The following is a 22,762-nucleotide window of genomic DNA, read 5'->3' as shown; positions in this document are numbered from 1 at the left end:
GAACAAAACCAGCTACACCTAGCGAAAGAACTGTGGGAAATGAGTTTGGAGCGATCTCAGCAGTTCCACTCTTTCTGTTATTATCTGCTTGCATTTTTTTCTTCCCAGGTTATTTTTACCTTCTTTCTAAATCCAAGCAAGATAACTATATAAATATGTATACATATATTGTATTTAACATAGACTTTTAACATATTTAACATGTATGGGACTATCTGCCATCTAGGGGAGGAGGTGGAGGAAAGGAGGGGAAAGTTGGAACAGAAGGTTTTGCAATGTTGAAATATTACCCATGAATAGGTTTTGTCAATAAAAAGCTATTTAAAAAAAAAAAAAAGATGCTAAAGGGGCAGGTAGGTGGGGCAATGAATAGAGTACTGGTTTTGAAGTCAGGAGGACTTGAGGGGAGGGAAACCAACCAAAAGGCAAGCGATCAGCAGAGAATGAGTTCTAACAGTGGTGGGAGGGCCAGAGCTCCCATAGCTGAGCTACGATGACTTCCCCAAAGTCTTCTTTTCAGTAGTTCCCTTCCCTTTGCCCAGTCCTCACAAATAAGTATAAAACCAGTCTGAGAGAATCCTCTTTGATTTCCATGGGTCAAAAGGATCTTTTCCCTCCTCCTTGGTAAGAAGTGCCGTGCCCTGCCCTGCCCTGCCCTCCTTTCAAATCTCTCCCGAGCTGATGGGGGGAAGACATTTGAAGGTGTAAGGTTCTGTGACTTTCTGGGGTGGGGGATGAAAATCTGGCCCTTAAACAGCAATAGCAAAAGGGGAGCTCCTTCAGGTCTAGGGTTGGGCACTTAAAACAAGTCTAGAAAGGCAGGGAAAGGCTTCTGGCCTTTTTTTTTTTTTTTACTATTTTTGTGATCTACAGCAAATCAAAACTCTTCTTTAGGACTCGGTGAAGGCATTAGCTGAGCTGTTCTATAAATCCCCTTCCAGGTCTAAGGACCTGTAATGCTAGACTTTCCTATTCTTAGAACCCCCAAATCATTCCCCCAGTTCCTCATCCTCCTGTGCAGAATTCCCTTACCTCTAGCAAAGAGTCCACCACTGCATCCCCAGTTCCATGGTTTTATAAGAAAAGTTGGGATGGAAACAGTGACTCCCTGAGGGTGGGAGAGTGAGGCGGCAAGAGAAGGGCATCCATGCCAGAAGCTCTCTGGTCCCAGAGCCAGGCTATCAGGGGCTACATCTAGACAAGGACTGGGGAGTGGAAATGTACTTCTTTCTGGCTGGTGAAAGTAGATATGTAAATAAACAATGAAAAATAATTTGTTCTTTGCGGGGACAGAGGGTGAACAGTCCGCCTGAGAGTTCAGGCCCGGGAGAGCCAGGAATAGCTCAGGAGAAGGAATATTCAGCTGGGAAGAGAACTAGGTCCTGTGCTTTCTGACCTCTTGAGCTCCTGGGGCTACTTCTTGTACTGACAGAAATGGGGGAAGTGGGCCAGGACACCCCTGGTCTCCAGCCCTGCTCAGCACCCCCTCTCTGGGGGCCAGACTTAAACTTCCAAGGTCCAATGAGATCTGATGAGATCTCTCTAATGAGAGCACTTTTAAAGTCCCACTTGTGGCAACTCACAACCTAATAGTACAAATGCCAAAGATCTGGGGGTCTGGGTGTGTTGGATAGAAAAAAGACTGGATACCAGGTCTGCTCCAACCCCGGGAGCTCTGTTCTCTGACTCCATCCCTGCCTCATCTATTATTCTTCCCTCAACCCGACCCTTACTCCTTCTTTGGGGGCCCCTGTTTGTTCAGCCCAACTGGGACCACAAGAACCAGACCGGGGAAGAAAAAACAACAAGTTTTTATTCACAAGAGGTAAAACATAAGAGACCCCCTCAGTTTTACTGGGCTGAGCTGAGGGTTGGAGCAGATTGTTGGGTGGAAAGGAGAGGCTCTGGCTTCACTACTTGCCAGCGATGAGGGGGTTCCTGAGCACCACGATGACCGAATCCCCCCTCAGGAACATCTTGGAAATGTAACGATCTTTGTTCACTGGTTTTGACTTTTTCTTGCCTTTGCCGCTTTTGGGTACCTCTGTCCACATCTCCTTCACGTTCTCTAAAACCATGTTGCAGTGCCTGGGCCAGGAGGGGCAAGGGATGAGTGGAAAAACCAGCTGAGCCTCCCCTGACTCCTCAAAGGGAACCCCAGAAGGAAGAGGAAGGCCTGAGCTGTGGAGTTGGTCCCTCCTCCCTGCCTGCAGGGCCAGACCCCAGAACTGTCCTTCTGGGGGTGCCCAGCGGGCTCCCAGCCTCAGAGTGGAAGGCAGCGAGAGCCATCACCCACCTGTCAAAGGCCTTCACGCGGCCCAGCAGCTTCTTGTTGTTGCGGCAGTTGATGAGAACCTGGGTGTTGTTCTTCACCGACTGTGTGAGCACCGACAGGGGACCGGTGTTGAACTCCTCCTCTTCCCGCTTCTGCAGCTCCTCGGGGGTCATCTCACTCTTGGGCTTGTTTAGGAGACTCCTGGGGGCAGGGCATGGACAAAGACATGGGGCGTCTCCCCTGTGCCACAGGCAGTGCTGGCTCCCCGAGCACCAGCCCAGGCCCACGGACAGCCCCTACCTGGCAAAGGGGGGTTTGGCTTCCCAGGGCTTGCTCCTAGGGCGTCTGTCAAGCTCAAGCTCCTCCAGAAAATCCAACTTTGTGTCCTCGGAACCTCATCTCACCCTACATAAAGCCCGCTGCCACCTGACCACTTTTCTTTCCTCATTTGTTCTAGAGCTGACCCATATGGTCCAGTGTGGGCCAGGTATGGAGAGCGGACCAATATCTCCCCCAGCCTCTCGGATCGCTTTCTACTTGGTAAGCAGACCTCCCTACCCAGGACCTCACTGGGATCCACTCATAACTATGACTGGTTCAATGGGTGTCAGCCACAAAAAATCCCTAGACTGGAAGATATTTGGGGAAAAGGACCAGAATCCAAATACTTCCCAAACATGAATCCCTTATACAACAGCACTGGAGAAAGGAGCAGCTAGCCTCTGTGTGAATGCTTCCAGTGACAAGAAACTCACTACTTCGTACAAATAAAAAAAGAACTTCCCCCTAACAACAGTACCCTTCCAGACCTCCAGACCTAGAACAAATTAGAGCTAGATTTTCCACTTACTTTTGGAACTTCCTTACCAGGGAGTTGTGTTGTTTACATGGTTTATCTAATTCTGCCCTGGCCACATTACTATCTGCTATGTTGCCTTCATCCCACTCCCCATAATAATTAAATCCATCTTCATATTGTTACTAAGCCACTTTTCCATGGCTCCACACTCCTCTCAGTGACTTCCCGGGCCAGAGCTTCCATCCCTAGGCATGTTGGCTTCCTCTATTAGAATAACAGCCTAACGAGGGCAGTGATTGTTTTGGCTCTGTTTGTAATTTTTGTGCTTTCCCCACAATAAGTAAATGAGATAATATCTGCAAAGCCATAGGCACAGTGCACTTAGTAGGCACTTAAATAAATGCTTGTTCTTTTCTCCCCCTAAGAAATGCTTTTTTACTCAACTGATATCCCCTAAAATTTATAAATATCTGAGTGGAAGAGGAGGAGGGAGTAAAGGGGAAGTTTCTCTTCTCAAAGCAGCTTTTGTGTCCTGGAAATAGGATAAACCATAGGATTGTGGGAAAGCAAGGAACTTGGCCAAAGCCACAAAGGTGTGACAGAGTAAGGATCTAAGTTAAGCCAGGAGTCCTGATGCCAAATAGAGATCCCCACCCTGTTCTGAACTGCCTTTGGAGATGGTCAGTTACTTTCACATAGAAGACAGAGGCAGAGTGAGGACTAGGAAATGGACACACCCATCTGGTTAGACCATATACGCGAGGTATGTGGATAAATATTTCTCAGGCTCACACAGTAGTTGGCAGTGACTGGAAAAACAGGCATTTTCTCAGGCTACTCAGAAGGAACTGGACAAAGGGATGTTTAAGTTAGGGAAGAAAAGATTTCATTAGGGAAGGATAATTGTCTTCACGTAAATGAAAGACTGAGACTCAGGTATTTAGCTCCAGAGCAGTCAACAGGGAGGCAGATGTTGGACTGACACAAGTGAAACTTTACAGAAATAGCTAGTTCTTGGTTTCTGGAGGGTCAATAATCATAGAGGTTCAATAGCCACTTGTCATAGGAGGTTACAATTCAAGCTGAATTTGGCCTAGGTGATCTCTGATCTCTCTTTCAAGATTGGGACTCCTGCCACATGGAGATGTTTCCTGACTTTTTCCATTTCACTTTCTTGGGCTACTTAATTCTCAATTCTCTTTTATTTCTCTAACAACACTCGCCACATGGCAAGTCTCCTAAAGCATAATCTATCCAAGGAGTTCCTTATTTAATTCACCTATATCTTCCCAAATCTTTCTACCAAGTGTCCCCAAGTGACACCTTTATTGAGTGCCCTTTACCCATTCATCAACTATGAGCTCTCATCCAGTCAAGACCTATCTTCCCTGTGACCTGATCATTTACCACCATTAACCTCTTTATAGTCCCATTTTCTCCTAAAATCTGGATCTAGATGCCTTCCTGAGACTGGCTCCCAATATGGCTAAGAAATCTCTCTAAAGATCTTAAAGAAGGGAAAGGGACCTGTATGTGCAAGAATGTTTGTGGTTTGGAGTGGCAAGAAACTGGAAACTGAGTGGATGCCCATCAAGTGGAGAATGGCTCAACAAATTGTGGTATACGAATATTAGGGAATATTGTTCAGTAAGAAACGACCAACAGGATGATTTCAGAAAGGCCTGGAGAGACTGACAGGAATTGATGCTGAGTGAAACGAGCAGGACCAGGAGATCATTATATACTTCAACAACAATATTATATAATGATCAATTCTGATGGACGTGGCCCTCTTCAACAATGAGATGAACCAAATCAGTTCTAATGGAGCAGTAATGAACTGAACCAGCTACACCCAGGGAAAGAACTCTGGGAGATGACTACGAACCACTATATCAAATTCCCAATCCCTATATTTTTGTCCATTTGCAACTTTGATTTCCTTCACAGGCTAATTGTACAATATTTTGGAGTCTGATTCTTTTTGTACAGCAAAATAACTGTTTGGACATGTATACTTATTTTGTATTTAATTTATATTCTAATATATTTAACATGTATTGGTCATCCTGCCATCTAGGGGAGGGGATGGGGGGAAGGAAGGGAAAAATTGGAACAAAAAGTTTGGCAGTTGTCAATGCTGTAAAATTACCCATGCATATAACTTGTAAATAAAAAGCTATTAAAAAAAAAAAAAAGAAACCTCTCTAAATACAGCAGAACGCTCTATCTTTACCTTTAACTTTTGGGATCTCTTAACTCCTTTCAAAATTCAAAGGAGCACATATTGAAAGCAGAAAAGAGCCTTGGTCATCTAGTCCCCAGATTTTTGAACTGTAATTCTTGACCCTGCAGTCATTTAAGTGAATGTGGGAGTTGTGAAATTATGATTTATTATCTGCAAATGTTTGAACTATATATCAGGGGTCATGTAAAAATTTTTCCGTTGAAAAGGGATTGGGAGTGGGAAAGTTTAAGGAATTCAGATTTACTCCATCCCACTGTCCTGTACATACGAACAAAGGAAAAGATCGGGGAATTTCTGTCCAGATCTGGAACTTACCTACATATGTCTCTGTTGCTTACCCTCTATAGTAATATATAAACTCCTCGAGGGCAGGAAACGTCTCCTTTTCCTAACTCCAGCACTCAGCAGTGTAAACTCTCGCCACTTGCATAACTACACGATGCCTATCCTTTAACATCTCAAAAACACGGTGTTCGGAGGCCTTGGGAGTTCACCTGGTCCAGGCCAAAGAGCCTCAAGTGAGCTCCCGGGTGGGGAGGGACCATGGGGAGGGTTCAGTCCTTTTTGAATGTGACCGACTGTGAGCTCATCTGGAGGGGTTGGCCATTTCTTTCTCTAGTTCATTTTACAGACGGGGAAACTGAGGCACACGGTGAAAGGACTTGCCCAGGGTCACCCAGCTAGTGAATGAGGCCAGATGTGAGCTTCCTGACTCTAGACTCGGAGCTCTACCTCCTGTGCTACATGGCTGCCCCCATACTACTGGCATACAATAGGCACTAAATCAATGCTCACTAAATTCACGGCAGCAGTGAGCGGTGGAGTAGGCAGGATCCAAGGGACCAGGAGGTGACTGACAATGGCACTAAGAAACAGAATCCTCCATCCTTAGCCCGCCCTCTTCTTCCCATTGGTCTCTCGAGCGGCTCTACCGGTCCGTTCCCTCCACCCATCGGCCGCCGGAGCCTTTCTACTGGCTCAACCCCTCTTCCTACTGGCCGCCCTGCCGCCTTACAAGCCCGCCCCCTCCTCCCATTGGCTGCACGCGCCGCCCTATACTCCATGTGCTACGCGCGCGCGCGAGCCCCCTTCTCCAAGGGTCGCCGGAGCTAGGAAGGCACCCCGCTGTGTTCTACTCCCGCTTCCTCCACACAGGCTGCACGCGCCGCCCCACGTACTGATCACCAACGTCACCCAGGCGATTCCCCCGAGAGGTGGCTTTGACTCATCCTCCCTCGGCCCCGACTCCGCTCCCTCTTGGCTCTGGCCACGCCCCCTCCCCGGATGGGCGAAGGGAGGAATGCCGCTTACATGGTGGCGGTGGCCCCTCGGTCCTTTGCACTCCGGCCTTCCTCACGCGGCGGCTGCCTCAGTGCTCCGGCTCCGCTTTTGCTGCCGCCTGTATTCGTTTCCGGTTCCGGTTTAAAGAAGCTCGGCGAGATGAGCGAGAGAGGGGATCTTCCGGTTCCGGGTTGAAAAGCGGTAGTGCTGGAAAGCACGCAGAAGCGGAAGATACTGATAGAGTGACCTGCGCGTGCGCACTGAGTCTGGGAAGAAGCATGCGCGAAAAGGTCGGCGCCTACGTGTTGTCATAGCGACCGGGAACCACTGGTCTCTTCCTCAAGGGGCGTAACCCAGAGAGCCCCGTGGACTCGGTTCAGCTCCAGCTTTGGGAGGGCTCCCCGCCTTCTCTCTCCCGTGACACTTTGGGCCCTCTCGGGGCCTCAGTTTACTCATTTGTAGGCAGCGACACCACCTGGCATTTCTGTAGCATTATAAAGTTTGCAGAGCACTTTAATAGGAATGAGAAACCGTGAAGCAAGCACGGCGGATAGGAAAGCGCGGCGCCCCTGCCCTCCGGGAGCTTCCAGTGCTCAGGAGGCGAGAGGGGCCCAGTGGCGGCCTCGGGATAGACTGGAGACCCCGATTTGGGGGTGGATTGGATGACCCTTTGGGGCAAACCCCGCCAGCCTCATTCAATTGTTACAACAGGGGCGCTTATCTCCAATTTGCAGTTGGAGGCTTGTTGGGGTCTCGCAGCTCGTGGCCTCCATGGCTTAGTCTCCCTGAACCCGCCCCCAGCTTTAGCTTGAGATGAAGCTAGAGAGTAGCTGAGAGACTCTCAAAACCCAAGCTGAGTTTGGTCGGATCTTGGGAGGCAGAAGCCTTTGCTTGGGTCAAGCCCAATACCAAACTAGACTGGGGCCTGCATGTGATTGTTGCCCCAGGTCCGTTCTGCGGCACCCCGCAGAAAGTCTCATCCGTGTGCCAGCGGAAGGGGGTCCAGTGGGCAGCTTGCCAGGGACACTCCACAGCTGAGGCGCTTACCTGAATCTGTAATTTGGGGAAACACTTGGCAGCAGTTGGCAGTGATGGGGAAACACTAGGGGCAACATACTGCCACCTGAGTCAGACAATCCTGCAAATTTTTAATATTTAATATTATTTAATTTTAATTAATATTTAATCCAACCAGTTGGTGAGGTAGGGTTCAAACTCTGGGCTTGGAGTTAGGGGGACCTGCTCTTCCAGTGTGGAGCCAGACTCTCAGTACCTGTGTGACTCTGGATGAGACATGTAACTCTGGTTCCTCATCTGTAAAATGAGTGTAATAATAGCATCTGCCTCCCAGGATGGCTGTAAGGATCAAATGAGGTAATGTGAAGTGCTTTGAACAATGCCTAGCATACACTAGGTGCTGTATAAATGCTTTGTTACTGGGGCCTACACCACGCAGTCAGTGCCAAGTGATTTCCAAAGGCTAGAGGAAGGCTTCTGTGAGGAGGGAAGGCATTTCAGGCAGGACATGGGTTGTCCTATATGGGGAATAGAGGCCACTGTGGCTGGAATTCAAGTTAGTTCAACATTTATTAAGCACCTACCAGGTGCACTGGCTGGAATTCAGGTTAGTCCGACATTTATTAAGCACCTACCAGGTGCACTGGCTGGAATTCAGGTTAGTCCGACATTTATTAAGCACCTACCAGGTGCACTGGCTGGAATTCAGGTTAGTCCGACATTTATTAAGCACCTACCAGGTGCACTGGCTGGAATTCAGGTTAGTCCGACATTTATTAAGCACCTACCAGGTGCACTGGCTGGAATTCAGGTTAGTCCGACATTTATTAAGCACCTACCAGGTGCACTGGCTGGAATTCAGGTTAGTCCGACATTTATTAAGCACCTACCAAGTGCACTGGCTGGAATTCAGGTTAGTCCAATATTTATTAAGCACCTACCAGGTGCACTGGCTGGAATTCAGGTTAGTCCAACATTTATTAAGCACCTACCAGGTGCACTGGCTGGAATTCAGGTTAGTCCAACATTTATTAAGCACCTACCACGTGCACTGGGGAGTACACCCGTACAGCCCCTGGCCCCGAGGAGTTACACGCCCCTAGGAGAGGTTACAACATGTATATAACAAGTGGATGAGAAGAGGGACGCAGTCATTTGGAGACAGAACCTGCACGCCTCCTAATGAGGGGCCTCAGGTTGGGGGGCAGAGGGAGGAGGGGAGGGGGAGGCCTGGCTCTGCCCAGAGCATAGGACTCTAAGAGGAGGACAGTCTTGGAAAGGGAAATGGAAGGGCTTTTGACGCCAGGCTGAGGCATTTGTAGTTTACTCTAGAATTCGGGAGCTCCTACCCATTGCTGGCGGGCCGGCACTCCCCGAGGGTGTTTGAGGGCACATCCCCTAGGGCAGAGGGACAGAGGCAGGCTGGCAGATGGCCTTGGCCCTGGGACCTCGGCACCGGGAGAGGGCGATGTCCCTGGACAGGACGTGTCACTAAGGAGAGTCCCTGCTGGACTCAGATTGCCAGCGTGAAAAGGAGAAAAATCATAAAATAGTCCTAACACCACCCGTGTCTGTGTGTATGTCCTCCTGCACCCGTGCCGAAGGCCTGCCCGTCTCGTGTCTCAGCTGCCAGGCAGAGGCAGGGGAGGCTCAGATCCTGCCTCAGACCCTTCCAAGTCGATCCAACAACTGGGGCCCTCAGTGCTGGGGAGGCAAAGATACAAAGGGAAGCCAAGGCCCACCCGCACAGCGCCGACACAGATGCCAACAGTTAAGTGAATTCTGGGTCATTTGCGGAGGAAGGAAGGAAGCACTAATGGCCTGAATCCTACAGCAGATACTTATTGAACCTCAGTCTCCTCTTCTGTGAAATGGGAAGCATAATAGTACTTGACTCCCAGAGCCATGTCAGCAAAGGGCAAATAGGCCAGACTGGAAAAGAAAAAGACATGAAGAGGGAATATGGGGATAAAAGCCTGGTGGGGCAGGTTGGACAGCTTGTGGGCAGTGAAGGCTGAGCTGAGGTGTCTGTCCGGGGTCCTGGAGGGAACAGGGAGCCACAGAAGCTTCTTGAGCTGGGACAGCCTGGGCCTGGGATGGACAGGAGGGGGGAGGAAGCCGGCGAGGAGGCTGCTCTGGCTCTGAGATCCCCTGGGGCCTGACCTAGAGCAGTGATCGCTGGGGCTGGCTGGGTGATGACGGATCCTCATGTCCTTGTTTGTAAGATTTTCGCTAGTGGACTCCTTAGAGGGTGGCCCTGAGGCTCCCAGGTGCCAGGTAAAGACTGCCCTCTCCTCCCCTGCCCACAGTGAATCCTGATCTGGAGGGGATGCTGGGCTTCACCTTAGGGAAATGGGCTCAGCCAGGCTTGATGGCTGCCAGGGATGCCCAGCTGTGCCCCAAGCAGGGCAGGAGACCCCTGGGAACGGGAACTGGCTGATTCCCTTAGAGGCTCCTGAGAGAAACTCTCAGACAGTTCTGTGAGTGAGGACGCGGATACTGTTCATAGTCAAATCCCCCGAGCCAGGCTTTTCCCAGATGTCAGATGGGCGTGATGGGGATCAAAGATCACAGCTGGCTGAGCATCCAGACGATCTAGATCCCGAGTGCCAGTTCTGAGCCCCGGGCACACGCAGACTGGCTAACGGGAACAATCAGCCTGCTGCGCTTACACAGCACTCCACATTTGTACCAAGGTCACCTCCTAAGATCCCCACAACCACGAGGTGGGGGTGGAACGTGAGAGTGTTATTATCCCCACTTTACAGATGAGGAAACTGAGACCCAGACAAGTCCAATGACTCCCAGAGTCACACCAAGAGAAAGTGTGTGAGTCAGGATTTGAACTCGGGGCTTCATGCCTCTAAGTGGGGTACCCTGAGAGCTGTAACTCCATCTGCCTTGTGAACGATTGCTTTTCCTTCTCTGAGGGCTGCAAATGACCTGGGATTTACTTATCTGTTTACAAGTGTGTATCCTGCAACGAAGGTGAGGGGCTTTCTTTTCCCATCCTTGTATCCCCAGTCTCTAGCCCAGAGCCAGGTACCCAGTAGGTGCTCAATAAATGGCGGCTCGCCGAGGGCAGGCCCCTAAGACCGAACGAATGAAGCCAGAATACAAAAAGGAAGGTTTTTCTCACAGTAGCACGTTTGAGTAATCAGTCCCTGAGAGTCACAGTCCGGCTGTTCCTGCCCCCCACTGTCTGGAAGGGACAGTCCGTGTGCTCTGGGGCCCCGCGAGGGCGGGAGCCCAGAACTGGCCTGGTTCTGGGGTTGTCCAAGGGCTAGAGGAGACCCAAGTACTCAGTCACGAAGATGGCGAGGATGCGGATGAGGTTGTGCACTGTGGGCGGATGCAGATTGGCTTCAGTGTCAGCGGGTGTGTGCCAGACGGCGGGGAAGGGGGTAGGGATGAGGTGCAGAACGGGAACGCCTGCGGAGGCAAAGACGTGGGGGCCGTGAGACGGCCCGGCCCGGGAGGAGCCGCCCCCGCGCCCGCCCGACGGGAGCTCTCGTACCCACCTCTTCGCAGGAACGGGACGTGGTCGTCGTCCACGGCTCCGTAGGGAGGGCCTTGCTGGAAATACGTCACCTCCCGCGGGTGGGATGCCAGAAGTCCCAGCCGGTGGAGCCGCTTCTCTGCAGCGGCAGGGAGGACGAGGGGTCAGAGAGAGGCCCTCCTCCGAGCCGGACTGCTTCCCTCCTCCCATGCCCCCCATTACCTATCGAGCTTAGCCGCTTGAACCAGGGGGCTGTGTTGGGGAAGTGACTCTTAATGATGGGGTCGGGGGCTCCCAGCAGGTCCAGGAGGACAAACAATTCCTGGGCAGAGACAGAGAGAAGCATCAGCCCCTGCCGATGGGCAGACTGGTCAGGAAGGGCCTTGGCCGTCCACCACGTCTGAATGGGGAAAGCGCGGGTCGTGCCCTGTGCCTGGGCCCACGTGGCTGTGCAGAACAGAGCTGGCGGGGCTCCGGGCCGCGTAGGGAGCTAGCAGGAAAGCTGGCACCCAGGACCGGGGGGCACCTGCTCCGGCTGACCCCTCTCCTGCCAGGTCAGCTCAGGCCAGCCTCCTTTGTGACGCCGGAACGCCGCCTGCGGGGGGAGCCCGGGCCCACCCAAGGCTTGGCGGGGCAGCCCCCTCTCCCCACAGCCAATGTCCCGTCTCTGGCTTCTCACGGAGCATCTTATCACTCAACGAGCCCTGATCCCCAGTACAGCTGGATAGAGTGCTGAGCTAGGAGTCAGGAACAGCTGAGGTCAAACCTAGCTTCAGACACGCAGTAGCTGGGTGACCCTGGGTAAGGCATTGCCCTCAGCTTGTCTCAGTTTCCTCAACTATAAAACGGGGACAGTGAGAGCACCCCCTCCTGGGGTGAGTGTGCAGAGCAAATGAGCTCCTCTTTGCAAAGCATTCTGCAGAGTGCCTGGCACATAGTAGGTGATCAATAAGTGCTTCCTCCTACCCCTACCCAGAAAACCTGCCCCCCAAACAATTCAGGCATTCCTAACCCCCGATTCGAACCCACCATCCCCAACTTGAAGTGTCCCCGTATTTCTCCTGGCCAGGAACCCAAAGGAAGAGAAGCACTTGGGTGATGAAGTTGGGGGCCGGCGGGCGAGCCCTAGAGGACGGGGCAGAACCAAGGAGGGAAGATGGAAGTCTGCCAGGCGGCCCGAGGCCGGGAGGAGGGATCGGGAGGGGGGTCTCCCATGCACACGCTGGGCACTCACAATCGCCTGAATCTCTGAGGTGCCAGGGCCATGGGGGGTCTGCTCCATGCGTTGGGCCAAGTGGCGGGCCCCATACAGAGAGTCCTCTGGCCCCCATTCCTTCAAGGCCTCCTCCCCATCGAGGAAAAGGAGCTGAAGGGTCACAGGAGCACCCTGGGAAGAGAGGGTGAAGAGCCATCAGGAACAGGAAGGAGGCAGAGGTCACCCCTTCCTTCCCACTCCCCCCAAAGCAAGCTTTAGCAGTGAACATTCTGTTCTGGAAAACTCTAGAGGGATAGTCCTCACTCTTCCCCCCCCCCCCCAGGCGGATCCCTCATCCTCATTACCTTGTTCTTGGAATGGCCAAGCTGCCGGTCAAGGGCACGAGCAAGCTCAAGAAGCAGAGCACAGGGCACAGCAGAGTCTGTGGCACCCAGGAACGGGGGTGCACCTGAGGGGAAGAGCTTGGAGTCCAAGTGGCAAGCCAGGGTCAAGCGGCGGGGGGCTTCTGGGGACAGTGTGGCAATCACATTGGCGAAGGCCACAGGCCCTAGTGGTGTCGGGGCTGAGAAGGCGTCCACCTCCACGTGCCAGCCAGCACCTAGAGCCCGGAGCTCATCCTCCAGGAACTGTGGGTACAGGACGGGGGCTTGGAGGGCCAGGAAGGCTGGCCCTGGCTATGATGGATCAGGGGAAGGGGAAAGGGTGGCCTACTGGGCCAGAAGTCTGGGTTCTGACTATGATGACTCTGGGATGGGGATCTAGTGGGCCAGATGCCTGGCTATGAGTTGGGGGGGGGGGGCGGGCACTAATAGGTCAGCTGTCTGGGTCCTGTCTAGAAATCTAGAAAAGAAAACCACCTGTATACATGCGCAGGTAGGGGGCATGGGGGGAGGGGAGGCGTGTTAAGGACACTCGGCTTCTCCAATAGATCAGGAGAGGAGGGTGAACTCGGAAGTCCAGGATGCCCACTGCCTGTCTGTGGGTCTGGGAAGGAGCTAGGGCATTTCAGATTTCCGGCCCTTCTCCTCCCCCCAGGCCCTCCCTTTTCTTACCTGTCGGACCTTCAAATTCCCAGGACTTCCTGGTGTCCTTTCAACCAGGAGGGGCTGAAGGTACTTGGCCCAGAGCCGTTGGGGGTCCACTTGTTCTAACAGGGCCCTAAGGTGGACTTCAGACAGGCTTCGGGCTGGCCGGGACTGGGCCTGGGAAGAGAACAACCAGACCTGGGAGCCTGCCCCTCGGCCCCCGCCCCATCCCTGCCCTCTGCTCTGCCTCCTCGAGGCCGTCCTCCGCTCGCACTGACCAAAGGAGCCCCATAGTCCGAAGCATCACAGACCCTCGGAACATTAGGAGGTGAAGAATGTTGGACCCAGAACCTTGGGAGTCCAAGGGAGCTTGAATCAGGAAATGTTGGGACATGAAGAACCACAGATTACTAGGGCATTTCTTTACGGGAAATGAAGATGGAGAGAAAGGATCCATAGCACAGACACTCACAAGAAAAGCAGCCCTCTGATTGTAGCAAAGAACGGAGAATTAGGTGGCGAGAATCAGGAGACAGCCAAAGGGCCGAGGATGTAAAGGAATATTACGGGGTTATGAGAAAGACAAGGAAGAGAAACTTCAGGAACGGGTATACAGTTCCAGAGCCAGACTCAGAGCCAGCCAAGGCTTAAACAATGACCACAACACTGTAAAGGAGAACCCCAGGGAAGGACTTAAGAACTCACGTCAACTCCATCAATGACTGGCCATGACTTTGGATCCCATCATTCCAGGCGTGTGGACTTCTTTTCCTGACCTGCCCTTTCCACTGGCCTTTCCCCATATCTGGACTGCTCTTGCCAACTCCCTATCCCTTCAAGCTTCCTTCAAGACTCAATTCAAGTCCCTCTTTCCATAGGAGACATTTCTGGGTCTTGTCTGTACAGAATTGTGGTCTCTTCTGACCCTGTTTTTGTCTTTCTTTGTATAAAGAGCCTGGTACACAGTAAATATGTTGATTAGCTTATTATATTTGGCTGCAAAGAAGCACATTTTGGGGTGGGAGGTAGGAGAACGGGAGGTCAGTATTAATACACTTGCCAAAAAGAAAAAAAATCCCAAAAGATCATTAGTAAAAAAAATTTTTCCATTCTCCAATTGATAAATAGTCAAAGGATATGAACAGACAATTCTCAGACGAAGAAATTGAAACTATTTATAGACATATGAAAATATGCTCCAAATCATTATTAATCAGAGAAATGCAAATTAAAACAACTCTGAGATACCACTACACACCTGTCAGATTGGCTAGAATGACAGGGAAATATAATGCGGAATGTTGGAGGGGATGTGGAAAAACAGGGACACTGATACATTGTTGGTGGAATTGTGAACACATACAGCCATTCTGGAGAGCAATTTGGAGCTATGCTCAAAAAGTTATCAAACTGTGCATACCCTTTGATCCAGCAGTGTTTCTACTGGGCTTATACCCCAAAGAGATAGTAAAGAAAGGAAAGGGACCTGTATGTGCCAAAATGTTTGTGGCATTCCTGTTTGTAGTGGCTAGAAGCTGGAAAATGAAAGGATGTCCATCAATTGGAGAATGGCTGGGTAAATTGTGGTATATGAGTGTTATGGAATATTATTGTTCTGTAAGGAATGACCAGCAGGATGAATACAGAGAGGACTGGCGAGACTTACATGAAGTGATGCTGAGTGAAATGAGCAGGACCAGGAGATGATTATATACCTCAACAACGATACTGTTTGAGGATGTATTCTGATGGAAGGGGATCTCTTCGATAAAGAGAGCCTTAATTGATCAAAGATGGACAGAAGCAGCTACACCCAGAGAAAGAACACTGGGAAATGAATATAAACTGCTTGCATTTTTGTTTTTCTTCCCGGATTATTTCTACCTTCTGAATTCAATTCTCCCTGTGCAACAAGAAAACTGTTCGGTTCTGCACACATATGTTGTATCCAGGATATGCTGTAACCTATTCAACATGTATAGGACTGCTTGCCATCTGGGGGAAGGGGTGGAGGGAGGGAGGGGAAAAATCGGAACAGAAATGAATGCAAGGGATAATGCTGTAAAAAATTACCCTAGCATGCGTTCTATCAATAAAAAGATATTAAAATTAAAAAAAAGAAAGAAACTAGAGATTATATATGCATGAGGAGCTCTGGGTAGAGTCTATGGGCATAGAACCCTACCAATAAAAAAGTTCCTTACTAATGAAAAAAAAATTTTTTTAATGGACAGAGAACAGAAGGCAATTCAGAATGAGAATGAGCTAGATAAAGCGCTCACAAAGTGGGCAGAAAAAAGTGATACAAGGACACGCTCAAGGTCTCTCTTAAGAACTTAGAATCGCTTGTATGACATAGGAGACACCAGCCCCTGGACCACCCAGCATGGAGTGCCCTCATCGGAGAAGGTGCCATGCTCTATGAGCAAAGCGGAACTGAATGAGCTCAGAAGAAACTCGAGATGCGTTGTTAGAGAAGTCACCCCAATGTTCCCAGGGACTCTTTGTGTTAGCCTGTGGCAGAGCATCTCAAGATCGTACTGGTCTGATCGACAACAGTTGGACACACTGTAACTCAACTCTAACATAACGCTCTCATTTTAGTCCCCTTTGAGAACTAAGGACAACAACCAAAGAGACAGGTAGGACAGCTCTGGAGTAAGGTGTTGAATTTGTTCACATACCCATACCCATATGCTGAGCTACATATAATAGACTTATATTTCACGTACAATCCTTTTTTTTTTTTTTGCTCTTGGTATCTGAAAATGCTTGTGTCTGTTAGTTTCATAATACAAATAATTTCCCCCAAAAAAGAATAACAGAATTTTAGAATGATAAAAGTCCATGAATCACAGATCTGAGATTTTGTGAATGTCAGAACCTTAGAACTTGAGAGCATCAGAGCTAGAATTTGGGATTCTGCCCCCAAAAGGATGACTAAACTGCATACGGCTTAACCCAACTTTACCACTACTAGGCCTATCACCCAAAAATATTAAAGAGGGAAAGGATCCATATGTACAAAATGCTCTGTAGCAGCTCCTTTTGTAGTAGGAAAAAACTGGAAATTAAGGGGGCGTCCACTTATTGGGGATTAGCAAAATCAATTATACCATGTGAGTGTAATGCAATTAGTGTGCCATAAAAAATGGCAAAATGGACAATTTCAGAGAAACCTGAGAGACCTGTATGAACGGATGCAAAGTGATGCAGGAAAACAATTGCTACAAGGAAGGAGCTATCCACGTCCTGACAGAGAAGAGATGGATTCAAAAGCAAAATGAAACATATGTTTTTCAGAAGCGTCAATGAGAGAATTAGCTTCATTTGGCTCTGTTGCTATGGTTTTGCTTTTGCTCTTGCTCTGTTCTTTTCTTTCTCCCTTGTTTCCTTCTTTCTCTTCCTTCAGTTTAATAGGAGGAGGAAGTAGAAGGGAGAGAGAAACAACTGTCAATTATTGTTTGATTAATTATGTAATTGACAGGGTGGGAAAGAGCTTGAGATACCATCTAGTTACTGCTTTGGGAAGGAACAAGCAAAGAATTAAGGGATATCGCGAGACCAGTAAGGAAAGAAGCGGGACTAAGGAACAAATCTGGGGTCCTTTGAGGCTGAATGATCTGAACAGTCACCAGCTGTTTGGCAGCTTAGAGATGATGACACCCAAAAAGGGAGGCAATAGGTACAGAGTGCCCTTAGAGGAGAGGGCACCAGCAGCTGGGGGCATCAAGAATGACCCAGGGATTCTGTGAGGTAAAGATGAGGAAGGAATTTTGGGGGCAAGAAGGAGGGACAGAACACAGGATCTCAGGAGCCATAGAACGGAGCAATGTGAAAGAAAGCTGGAATAGTAGGTCTGAGCCAAGGGCAAAGGGCTTTAAATGCCACAGGAGGTTATCTTCAGTCCTAAAGATAATAGGGAACCACTAGAAGTTATGGTATGAGGCAGGGATGATGTGGTCAGAGCCACAATTTGGGAAACTTCCTTTAGCAACAGAATGGAGAGTGGGTTAGAGAGGAGGCAGGGAGACCAGTGGGAATTCTATTGCAATAGAATGGGTGAGAGGTGGACCAAGTTGTCGCCTGTTGTGAGTGCAAAGAAGGGGACATATGGGAGAGATATCGTGGAGGCAGGCAAGATATGGACATTAAACACATTAATGGTACGAGTGAGAATTAGAAGCTGAGACTGACGCCAAGTTTGCAAATTTGGGTCAACAGAAGAATGGTGGCGACCTTGACAATAGCAGGGAAAATCAGAAGGACACGGGTTTTAGGGAAAAGTAATGAATTAATTCAGATAAGCTGAGTTTGGGCCATCCAGCTCAGAGTGCTGGTGATGTAGGACCAGGGGCCAGTTGAGAGACTAGGGTGATACATCCGGGAGCCACAGATTGATCATTCCTCTACCCTGAGATCAGCAAGCGAGAGTCTGGCGAGAAAAGGCTTGGGGTATACCAACATTCAGTGGATGAAAATCCAGCACAGGAGCCTGAGAAGGAGGAGTCAGAGCGAAAGGAAGAGAAAACTGAGAGGGAAGATTTCTCAAGAAGTGGTAAGCGGGACCAGCACCCTCAGGGAAGTCAAGAAGAATGAGGACCGAGGAGAGACCATTAGATATGGCAAGGAAGAGATCGTTGGGAAGTTTGGAGAGAGATGCTGTAGGTGAATGAGGAGGCTGATCACGATTATGGAGGAGTTAACAGAGAGTAAGAGGAGAGATGGACAGTGGAAGTGCCCAGGGTGGACTAGTTTTTCAGAGAATTTAGCTTAGAAGGTGAAGAGAACACACAGTAGCAGGGAGAGTCAGTTCTATGAAAGTGCTTCAGGAAGACTTGGGTAAAAATTTGCAAGTAACCAGTATAAAGGAAATTAAGGTTTTTTAATTAATATTATACATATTACATATTATATGTACACACTATACATATTATATAATATTACATATTATAATATGTATAATTTACTAATTATTTTTTTCAGAGCTACTGAAAAAAATTTTCCCAGCAGATGCTGACTTAGGCATCAGTTCCCCAAAATAGCTTGAAATGATCAATCCTTTTTTTTTTTTTGACAAAGCTATTGGGGTGAAATGATTTGTCCAGGGTCACACAGCTAGGAATTGTTAAGTGTCTGAGGCCCCATTTGAATTCATATCCTCCTGATTCCAGAGCCGGTGCTCTATCCACTTTGCCATCCATTGCCCGCTGGTCAATCAATTTTCGACAACAGTCTCCTGTGTATATTAAGTGAAACAAATCAAAGACTGCAAGACCCTATTCAAGTCATATCTTGTGCCCTCACCAAGTAGCAACTACTCAATTCTGAACAATTACTTAAGAACTGTTTCCACAGGGCTCAAGAACACCCCACTGTCCTGCCCTTGTGGGCCAGTTGTGGGAAACCACCCAGGCCCTGGAAAATGATTGTGCCATAATCTCCCTTCCCTTTCCCTCCCCACTTCTGATTTATGTGTATAAGCCATGCCTTCATCCAACAGGAGCAAGCTGTCCCCAGATGACAAGCAAGAATGATTCCCCACGCTGAGAGAAATTCATTAAACCCCTACTTTTGTTTCCTGGCACTCCTGCTTCTGACCTGCTTTATGCAGCTCCGGCGATTCCTAAGTTAGACTGATCCTGTCTGGTCTACATTTCAATTCTGACACCAGGAAGGAGCAAGAAAACATGGAGACAATGGATGGCTGGGAGATATCTCAAACTCCATGTGTCTAAAACTGAACTTAGAACTTTCCCATCTTCCACACTACTTGGAAAATATACTGTCATCTACCCATTTGTAGCAATGATGTTATCCCGAGTCCCTCACTCAACATTATCCTATACATTCAGTCAGGTGCCAAATCTTGCCCTTTCCACCGTCTCTCAGCTCTTAGCCCCTTCTCTTCAGTCACACAGCTTTAGTTGGCGCCCTCACCACTTCACCGAGATCAAGTTCCCCCTCACTGGTCTTTCTGACTCCAGGCTCTCCCTACTTGTCTATTCTACACAAGTAATTTTCCTTAACCACAAAGTTGACTGCGTGGCTCCTCTCCTCAGCCAACTGCACTGGCTTCTGATTACCTCTAGCCCCAGCCTCACTGGACATCCCTCCCTCTCCTCTGTGAGCCAAACTGAGCTTCTCATTTAACACAGAATCTCCCCATCTCTTTGCCTCTGTGTTGGCCATTTTCCATGGCCAGCATCCACTCCTCTCTACTTCTTTCTTTAAGATCCATCTTGGGCACCATCTTCTGTGAGAAGCCTTTCCTAAACCTTATAATTGTTCCTATCCTCCCTCCTAAGCTACCATGGATTTATAGGGTATATATACTTATATGTATATTATATGTAAACATATGTGAATATGCTATATATATATATATATCCCTGTCTCTTCTTCCTAGAATATAAATTCACTGTAAATACAACTACATTGTATATAAAGCATCTATGTACTTTATATGTATATGCTTATTTATTAATCTTATGCCTATCTGTATATTTTATATACTACATATATTTATACTTTGTATGTAGATACATATTAACTTTGTCATACCTTTATATTTATATATAGAGTACATATATACATTTATACTTTGTATGTAGACACGTAATTATTAACTTTATGCCATAAATTTCTATTTTAAGCCACTAAAGCGTAAACCTGCATTAAGAATTTTGGGACACTGTCAATTTGCCTCCCCCACACGGTGAGTAGAGACGGTTTCTTTCTTTCTATCCTCAGTGCTTGGCATATAGTAAGTGATTACAAAATGCTTGCAGACTGATTGCACATCAACTTAAAAGATCTGCAACTGTTTTTTTATCAGTTACTTGAATAAAGGCATTGAATTCACACTAATTATTTTATAATCTGTGGTTCTCCAAATGTGGTCCAGAGAATGCTGAGGGTGTCTGATACCCTTTCAGAGCGCCTACACATTCAAAATTAGTTTTTATTTCTAATATGATAAATAGCTATAAATAGCCACATAAACAAACGCTCTTTGGACAGATCCTCAATAATTTTTAATAGTATAAAGACACTGAAGACAAAAGTTTGAGAACCACTGTTATAGGAGGCTGTATATTGAGTAGGATGGATGAAATTTGGTAAACATGAAGTCTGACACTTGGGTTCAAGGCATTAGCTCATAAGTACAGTGTGGGGAGAGGGAGGTTAGATGGAGGTTCAGCTGAAGAAAACCTGTGAGTTTCAGGAGCCTGCAAGCTCAATAAGAATACAACAACCTATCGGCCGCGCTCGCCATCTACGTTCAGGGAGACCTAACTTAGGGAACCAAGGAGGTGGGAGTTCTGCGGTTAGTGTTCTGCCCTGATAAGAACACATCTGGGGTTCTGTGTTCAGATGTGGGCAGCACATGTTAGGAAGGCCCCTGACACACTGGAGAGCATTCAAGGGAGAGCAATCAGAATCCAGATGAGCCCTGAGCCAATTCCAGATAAGGATGAGTTGAAGAAAAGGCTCAGGGGCTTCCCTTAAAATGATTCCCTGTCTATAATTCTAGAGAAAAACAGTGGGAGGTCTGGGATATGAGTCTGAAATTTGGAAAGAAGTAAAGGGAGGTCTGGGGGAGGGGGAGGCATTCCCGGGAGGCTAAGAACCCCGAGTCTGGCTTCAGACCTGGGGCTAAGCTGGAGCTTTTGCCTAATGAGATCACAAGAATTTAGAGCAAAAAGTGACTTTCAAAGTCGTCCAAAACTCTTATCAACAGGGAAACACCCGTTCACGGAGGTGGAGGAGCTTGCTGAAGATCACAGCCCCTGACTCCAAAACCACCAGCAGGTGGTCACACTCCTGCCCCCTCAAGAGTCTGGAAAGGAAATTGGGCGTTGGGCTTTCCTCCCGAAACCACCAGGACAGCTGTGCCCACGAGAGGGGTGGAGCCAGAGGATCGGAAAACCACCCGGTGGGGCAGAATCGCATCCCCAGAGGGGATGGCTCTGCGCTGGCAGGAAGCAGCCACAGGCCGCCAGCAGCTTTGAAATAATCCGGTCCACCAGTCCTACAGGGGCCCGGGAAGGGAAGAGACCGTGTCCCTCATAATTTCGCAGGCTGTCAAATAGGCTAAAACCGGGGTCTGGGGACTTTGCGGAGGTGGAAAGAAGTGCAGCTGGACTCAGGCTCCTAAGACTCGGGGGTCGGGGGGGATGTCACTCTTGGGTCAGTGAGGGGTCGGTGGAGGGGAGTCTCCCGAGGGTCAGTGGGGGATGTCACCCACGGGAAGGGAGGAGGGGGAAGTCGGCCTCCTGCCAGTGAACAGAAGTCACTCTCACCGGGGTCGGTGGAGGAGGCTATTAATTTCCTGAGAGAGTGTGGGGGTGTCAGTCTCCCCGGGGGGTGCCGGTCTCCCACGGGCCGGTGAAGGGGGGTGTATTAGTCTCCTGAAGGTCAGCGGGAGATCCCTAGGGTCATTTCCACGAGTCGGTAGCGGGGACCGTCCCTGGCTCTCCCCTGGGCAGGGCTGTCTCACCTGCAGCTCGGGACCGCCGCCGCCGCCGCCGCCGTTGCTCCTCCTCCGGTCCGCTGCTGCTCTTTCTGCTGCTCCTCCTTTTCCTCCTGCCCCGGACCCTTCTCCTGCCCCTCCCCCCGGCGCCCAAGCCACGTAGAGCCCGGTGCCCACGGCCAGTGCCACCAGCAGCAGCGGCAGCGGCGGCCGGAGCAGCCGGCGTCGGAGCGAGGGCCGGGCCTGGAAGGGGTTGGGCGCACGGCGTTCCCCGCTCCGCCGCCGGGCTAGCCCCCCGCCGCCCGCGGGGACCCCGCCGCTGCCTTTCCGCATGGCCCCGGACCTGCGGAGCACCCTGTGCGGCCCGGGAAGCCGAATGTGCCCGCCACGACACGCCCCTCCGGAAATAACCCGCCAATGCAGTCGGAGACCGCGACCAATGGGAGGCACCGACGTCGTACGCGGGAACACGCCCCCTTCAGCCTCCTTCGGAGGCACGAGGAGGATTGGCTCCCGGGAAGCCACGCCTATTCAAGTCGTCAAGGGGACTCATTACTTACCACCCCCCGGGTCCTACCTGTGGACTATTGGACACTCCCCCATAGGGTGTGACTCTGATTGGTTCTACGAAGAGCACGCCTCCCGAACTTGAGGAGTCCTGATTGGAGGAGACAAAGACGCGCTCTCCTTTAACTGGCGGTAGTCTGGCACAAGTCTGGGTTGTTCCCAATTGCTCTAATGGGAGTCGCAAGTCGCCTAGTCTCCGCGGGCCAGTGACCTCCTAAGGTCCAGAGAAAAGCATCCGAGGACGTCTCTTCCAGCAGATCTCTTCCAGTGCATCCCAAGGTTGGACGTCTCGCCTCGGGTCCGAGACCCGCAATGTAGGGGAGTCCCAGCCGAGCCCGCTGGGGTCTGGGGCGGCGCTA

At 49.8% G+C, this 22,762-nt stretch overlaps 2 protein-coding genes and 1 long non-coding RNA gene across 5 annotated transcripts; 1 reads left to right on the top strand and 2 right to left on the bottom strand.

Moving 5' to 3' along the window:
• Positions 1-1,795: 1,795 nt before the first annotated feature.
• Positions 1,796-6,753, bottom strand: SNRPD2 (small nuclear ribonucleoprotein D2 polypeptide). Of its 2 annotated transcripts, none has more exons than XM_051989368.1 (3): positions 6,634-6,753; positions 2,297-2,476; positions 1,796-2,088 (listed from the first exon to the last, which is right to left on the bottom strand). In XM_051989368.1, coding segments are annotated over exons 1-3 (357 nt in total). In that variant the 5' UTR covers positions 6,636-6,753; the 3' UTR covers positions 1,796-1,913. The 2 variants fall into 2 exon arrangements, with proteins under 2 accessions (XP_051845328.1, XP_051845329.1); XM_051989369.1 differs by lacking the exon at positions 6,634-6,753 and adding an exon at positions 6,118-6,136.
• Positions 6,754-7,729: 976 nt separating this feature from the next.
• LOC127556303 (uncharacterized) lies at positions 7,730-10,646 on the top strand. 2 transcript variants are annotated; one of them, XR_007952395.1, is made up of 3 exons: positions 7,730-8,176; positions 8,228-8,482; positions 8,534-10,646. It is a non-coding gene; the product is annotated as an uncharacterized LOC127556303 (long non-coding RNA). The 2 variants fall into 2 exon arrangements; XR_007952394.1 differs by lacking the exon at positions 7,730-8,176 and having other exon boundaries at positions 8,183-8,482; positions 8,534-8,584; positions 8,636-10,646.
• A 103-nt stretch (positions 10,647-10,749) lies between these two features.
• QPCTL (glutaminyl-peptide cyclotransferase like) lies at positions 10,750-22,184 on the bottom strand. Its single transcript, XM_051989367.1, has 7 exons — positions 21,864-22,184; positions 13,388-13,537; positions 12,680-12,961; positions 12,354-12,506; positions 11,342-11,441; positions 11,142-11,258; positions 10,750-11,052 (listed from the first exon to the last, which is right to left on the bottom strand). The coding sequence occupies exons 1-7, from the start codon at positions 22,167-22,169 to the stop codon at positions 10,904-10,906; spliced, it is 1,257 nt and encodes a 418-aa protein (XP_051845327.1). The 5' UTR covers positions 22,170-22,184; the 3' UTR covers positions 10,750-10,903.
• Positions 22,185-22,762: the final 578 nt, after the last annotated feature.

This window comes from Antechinus flavipes, chromosome 3 (assembly GCF_016432865.1).
Source record: "Antechinus flavipes isolate AdamAnt ecotype Samford, QLD, Australia chromosome 3, AdamAnt_v2, whole genome shotgun sequence".
In the NCBI taxonomy this organism is placed as follows: Eukaryota; Metazoa; Chordata; class Mammalia; order Dasyuromorphia; family Dasyuridae; genus Antechinus; species Antechinus flavipes.
The sequence above is the reverse complement of the archived record's forward strand: the minus strand, read 5'-3'. Positions and strand labels throughout refer to the sequence as shown.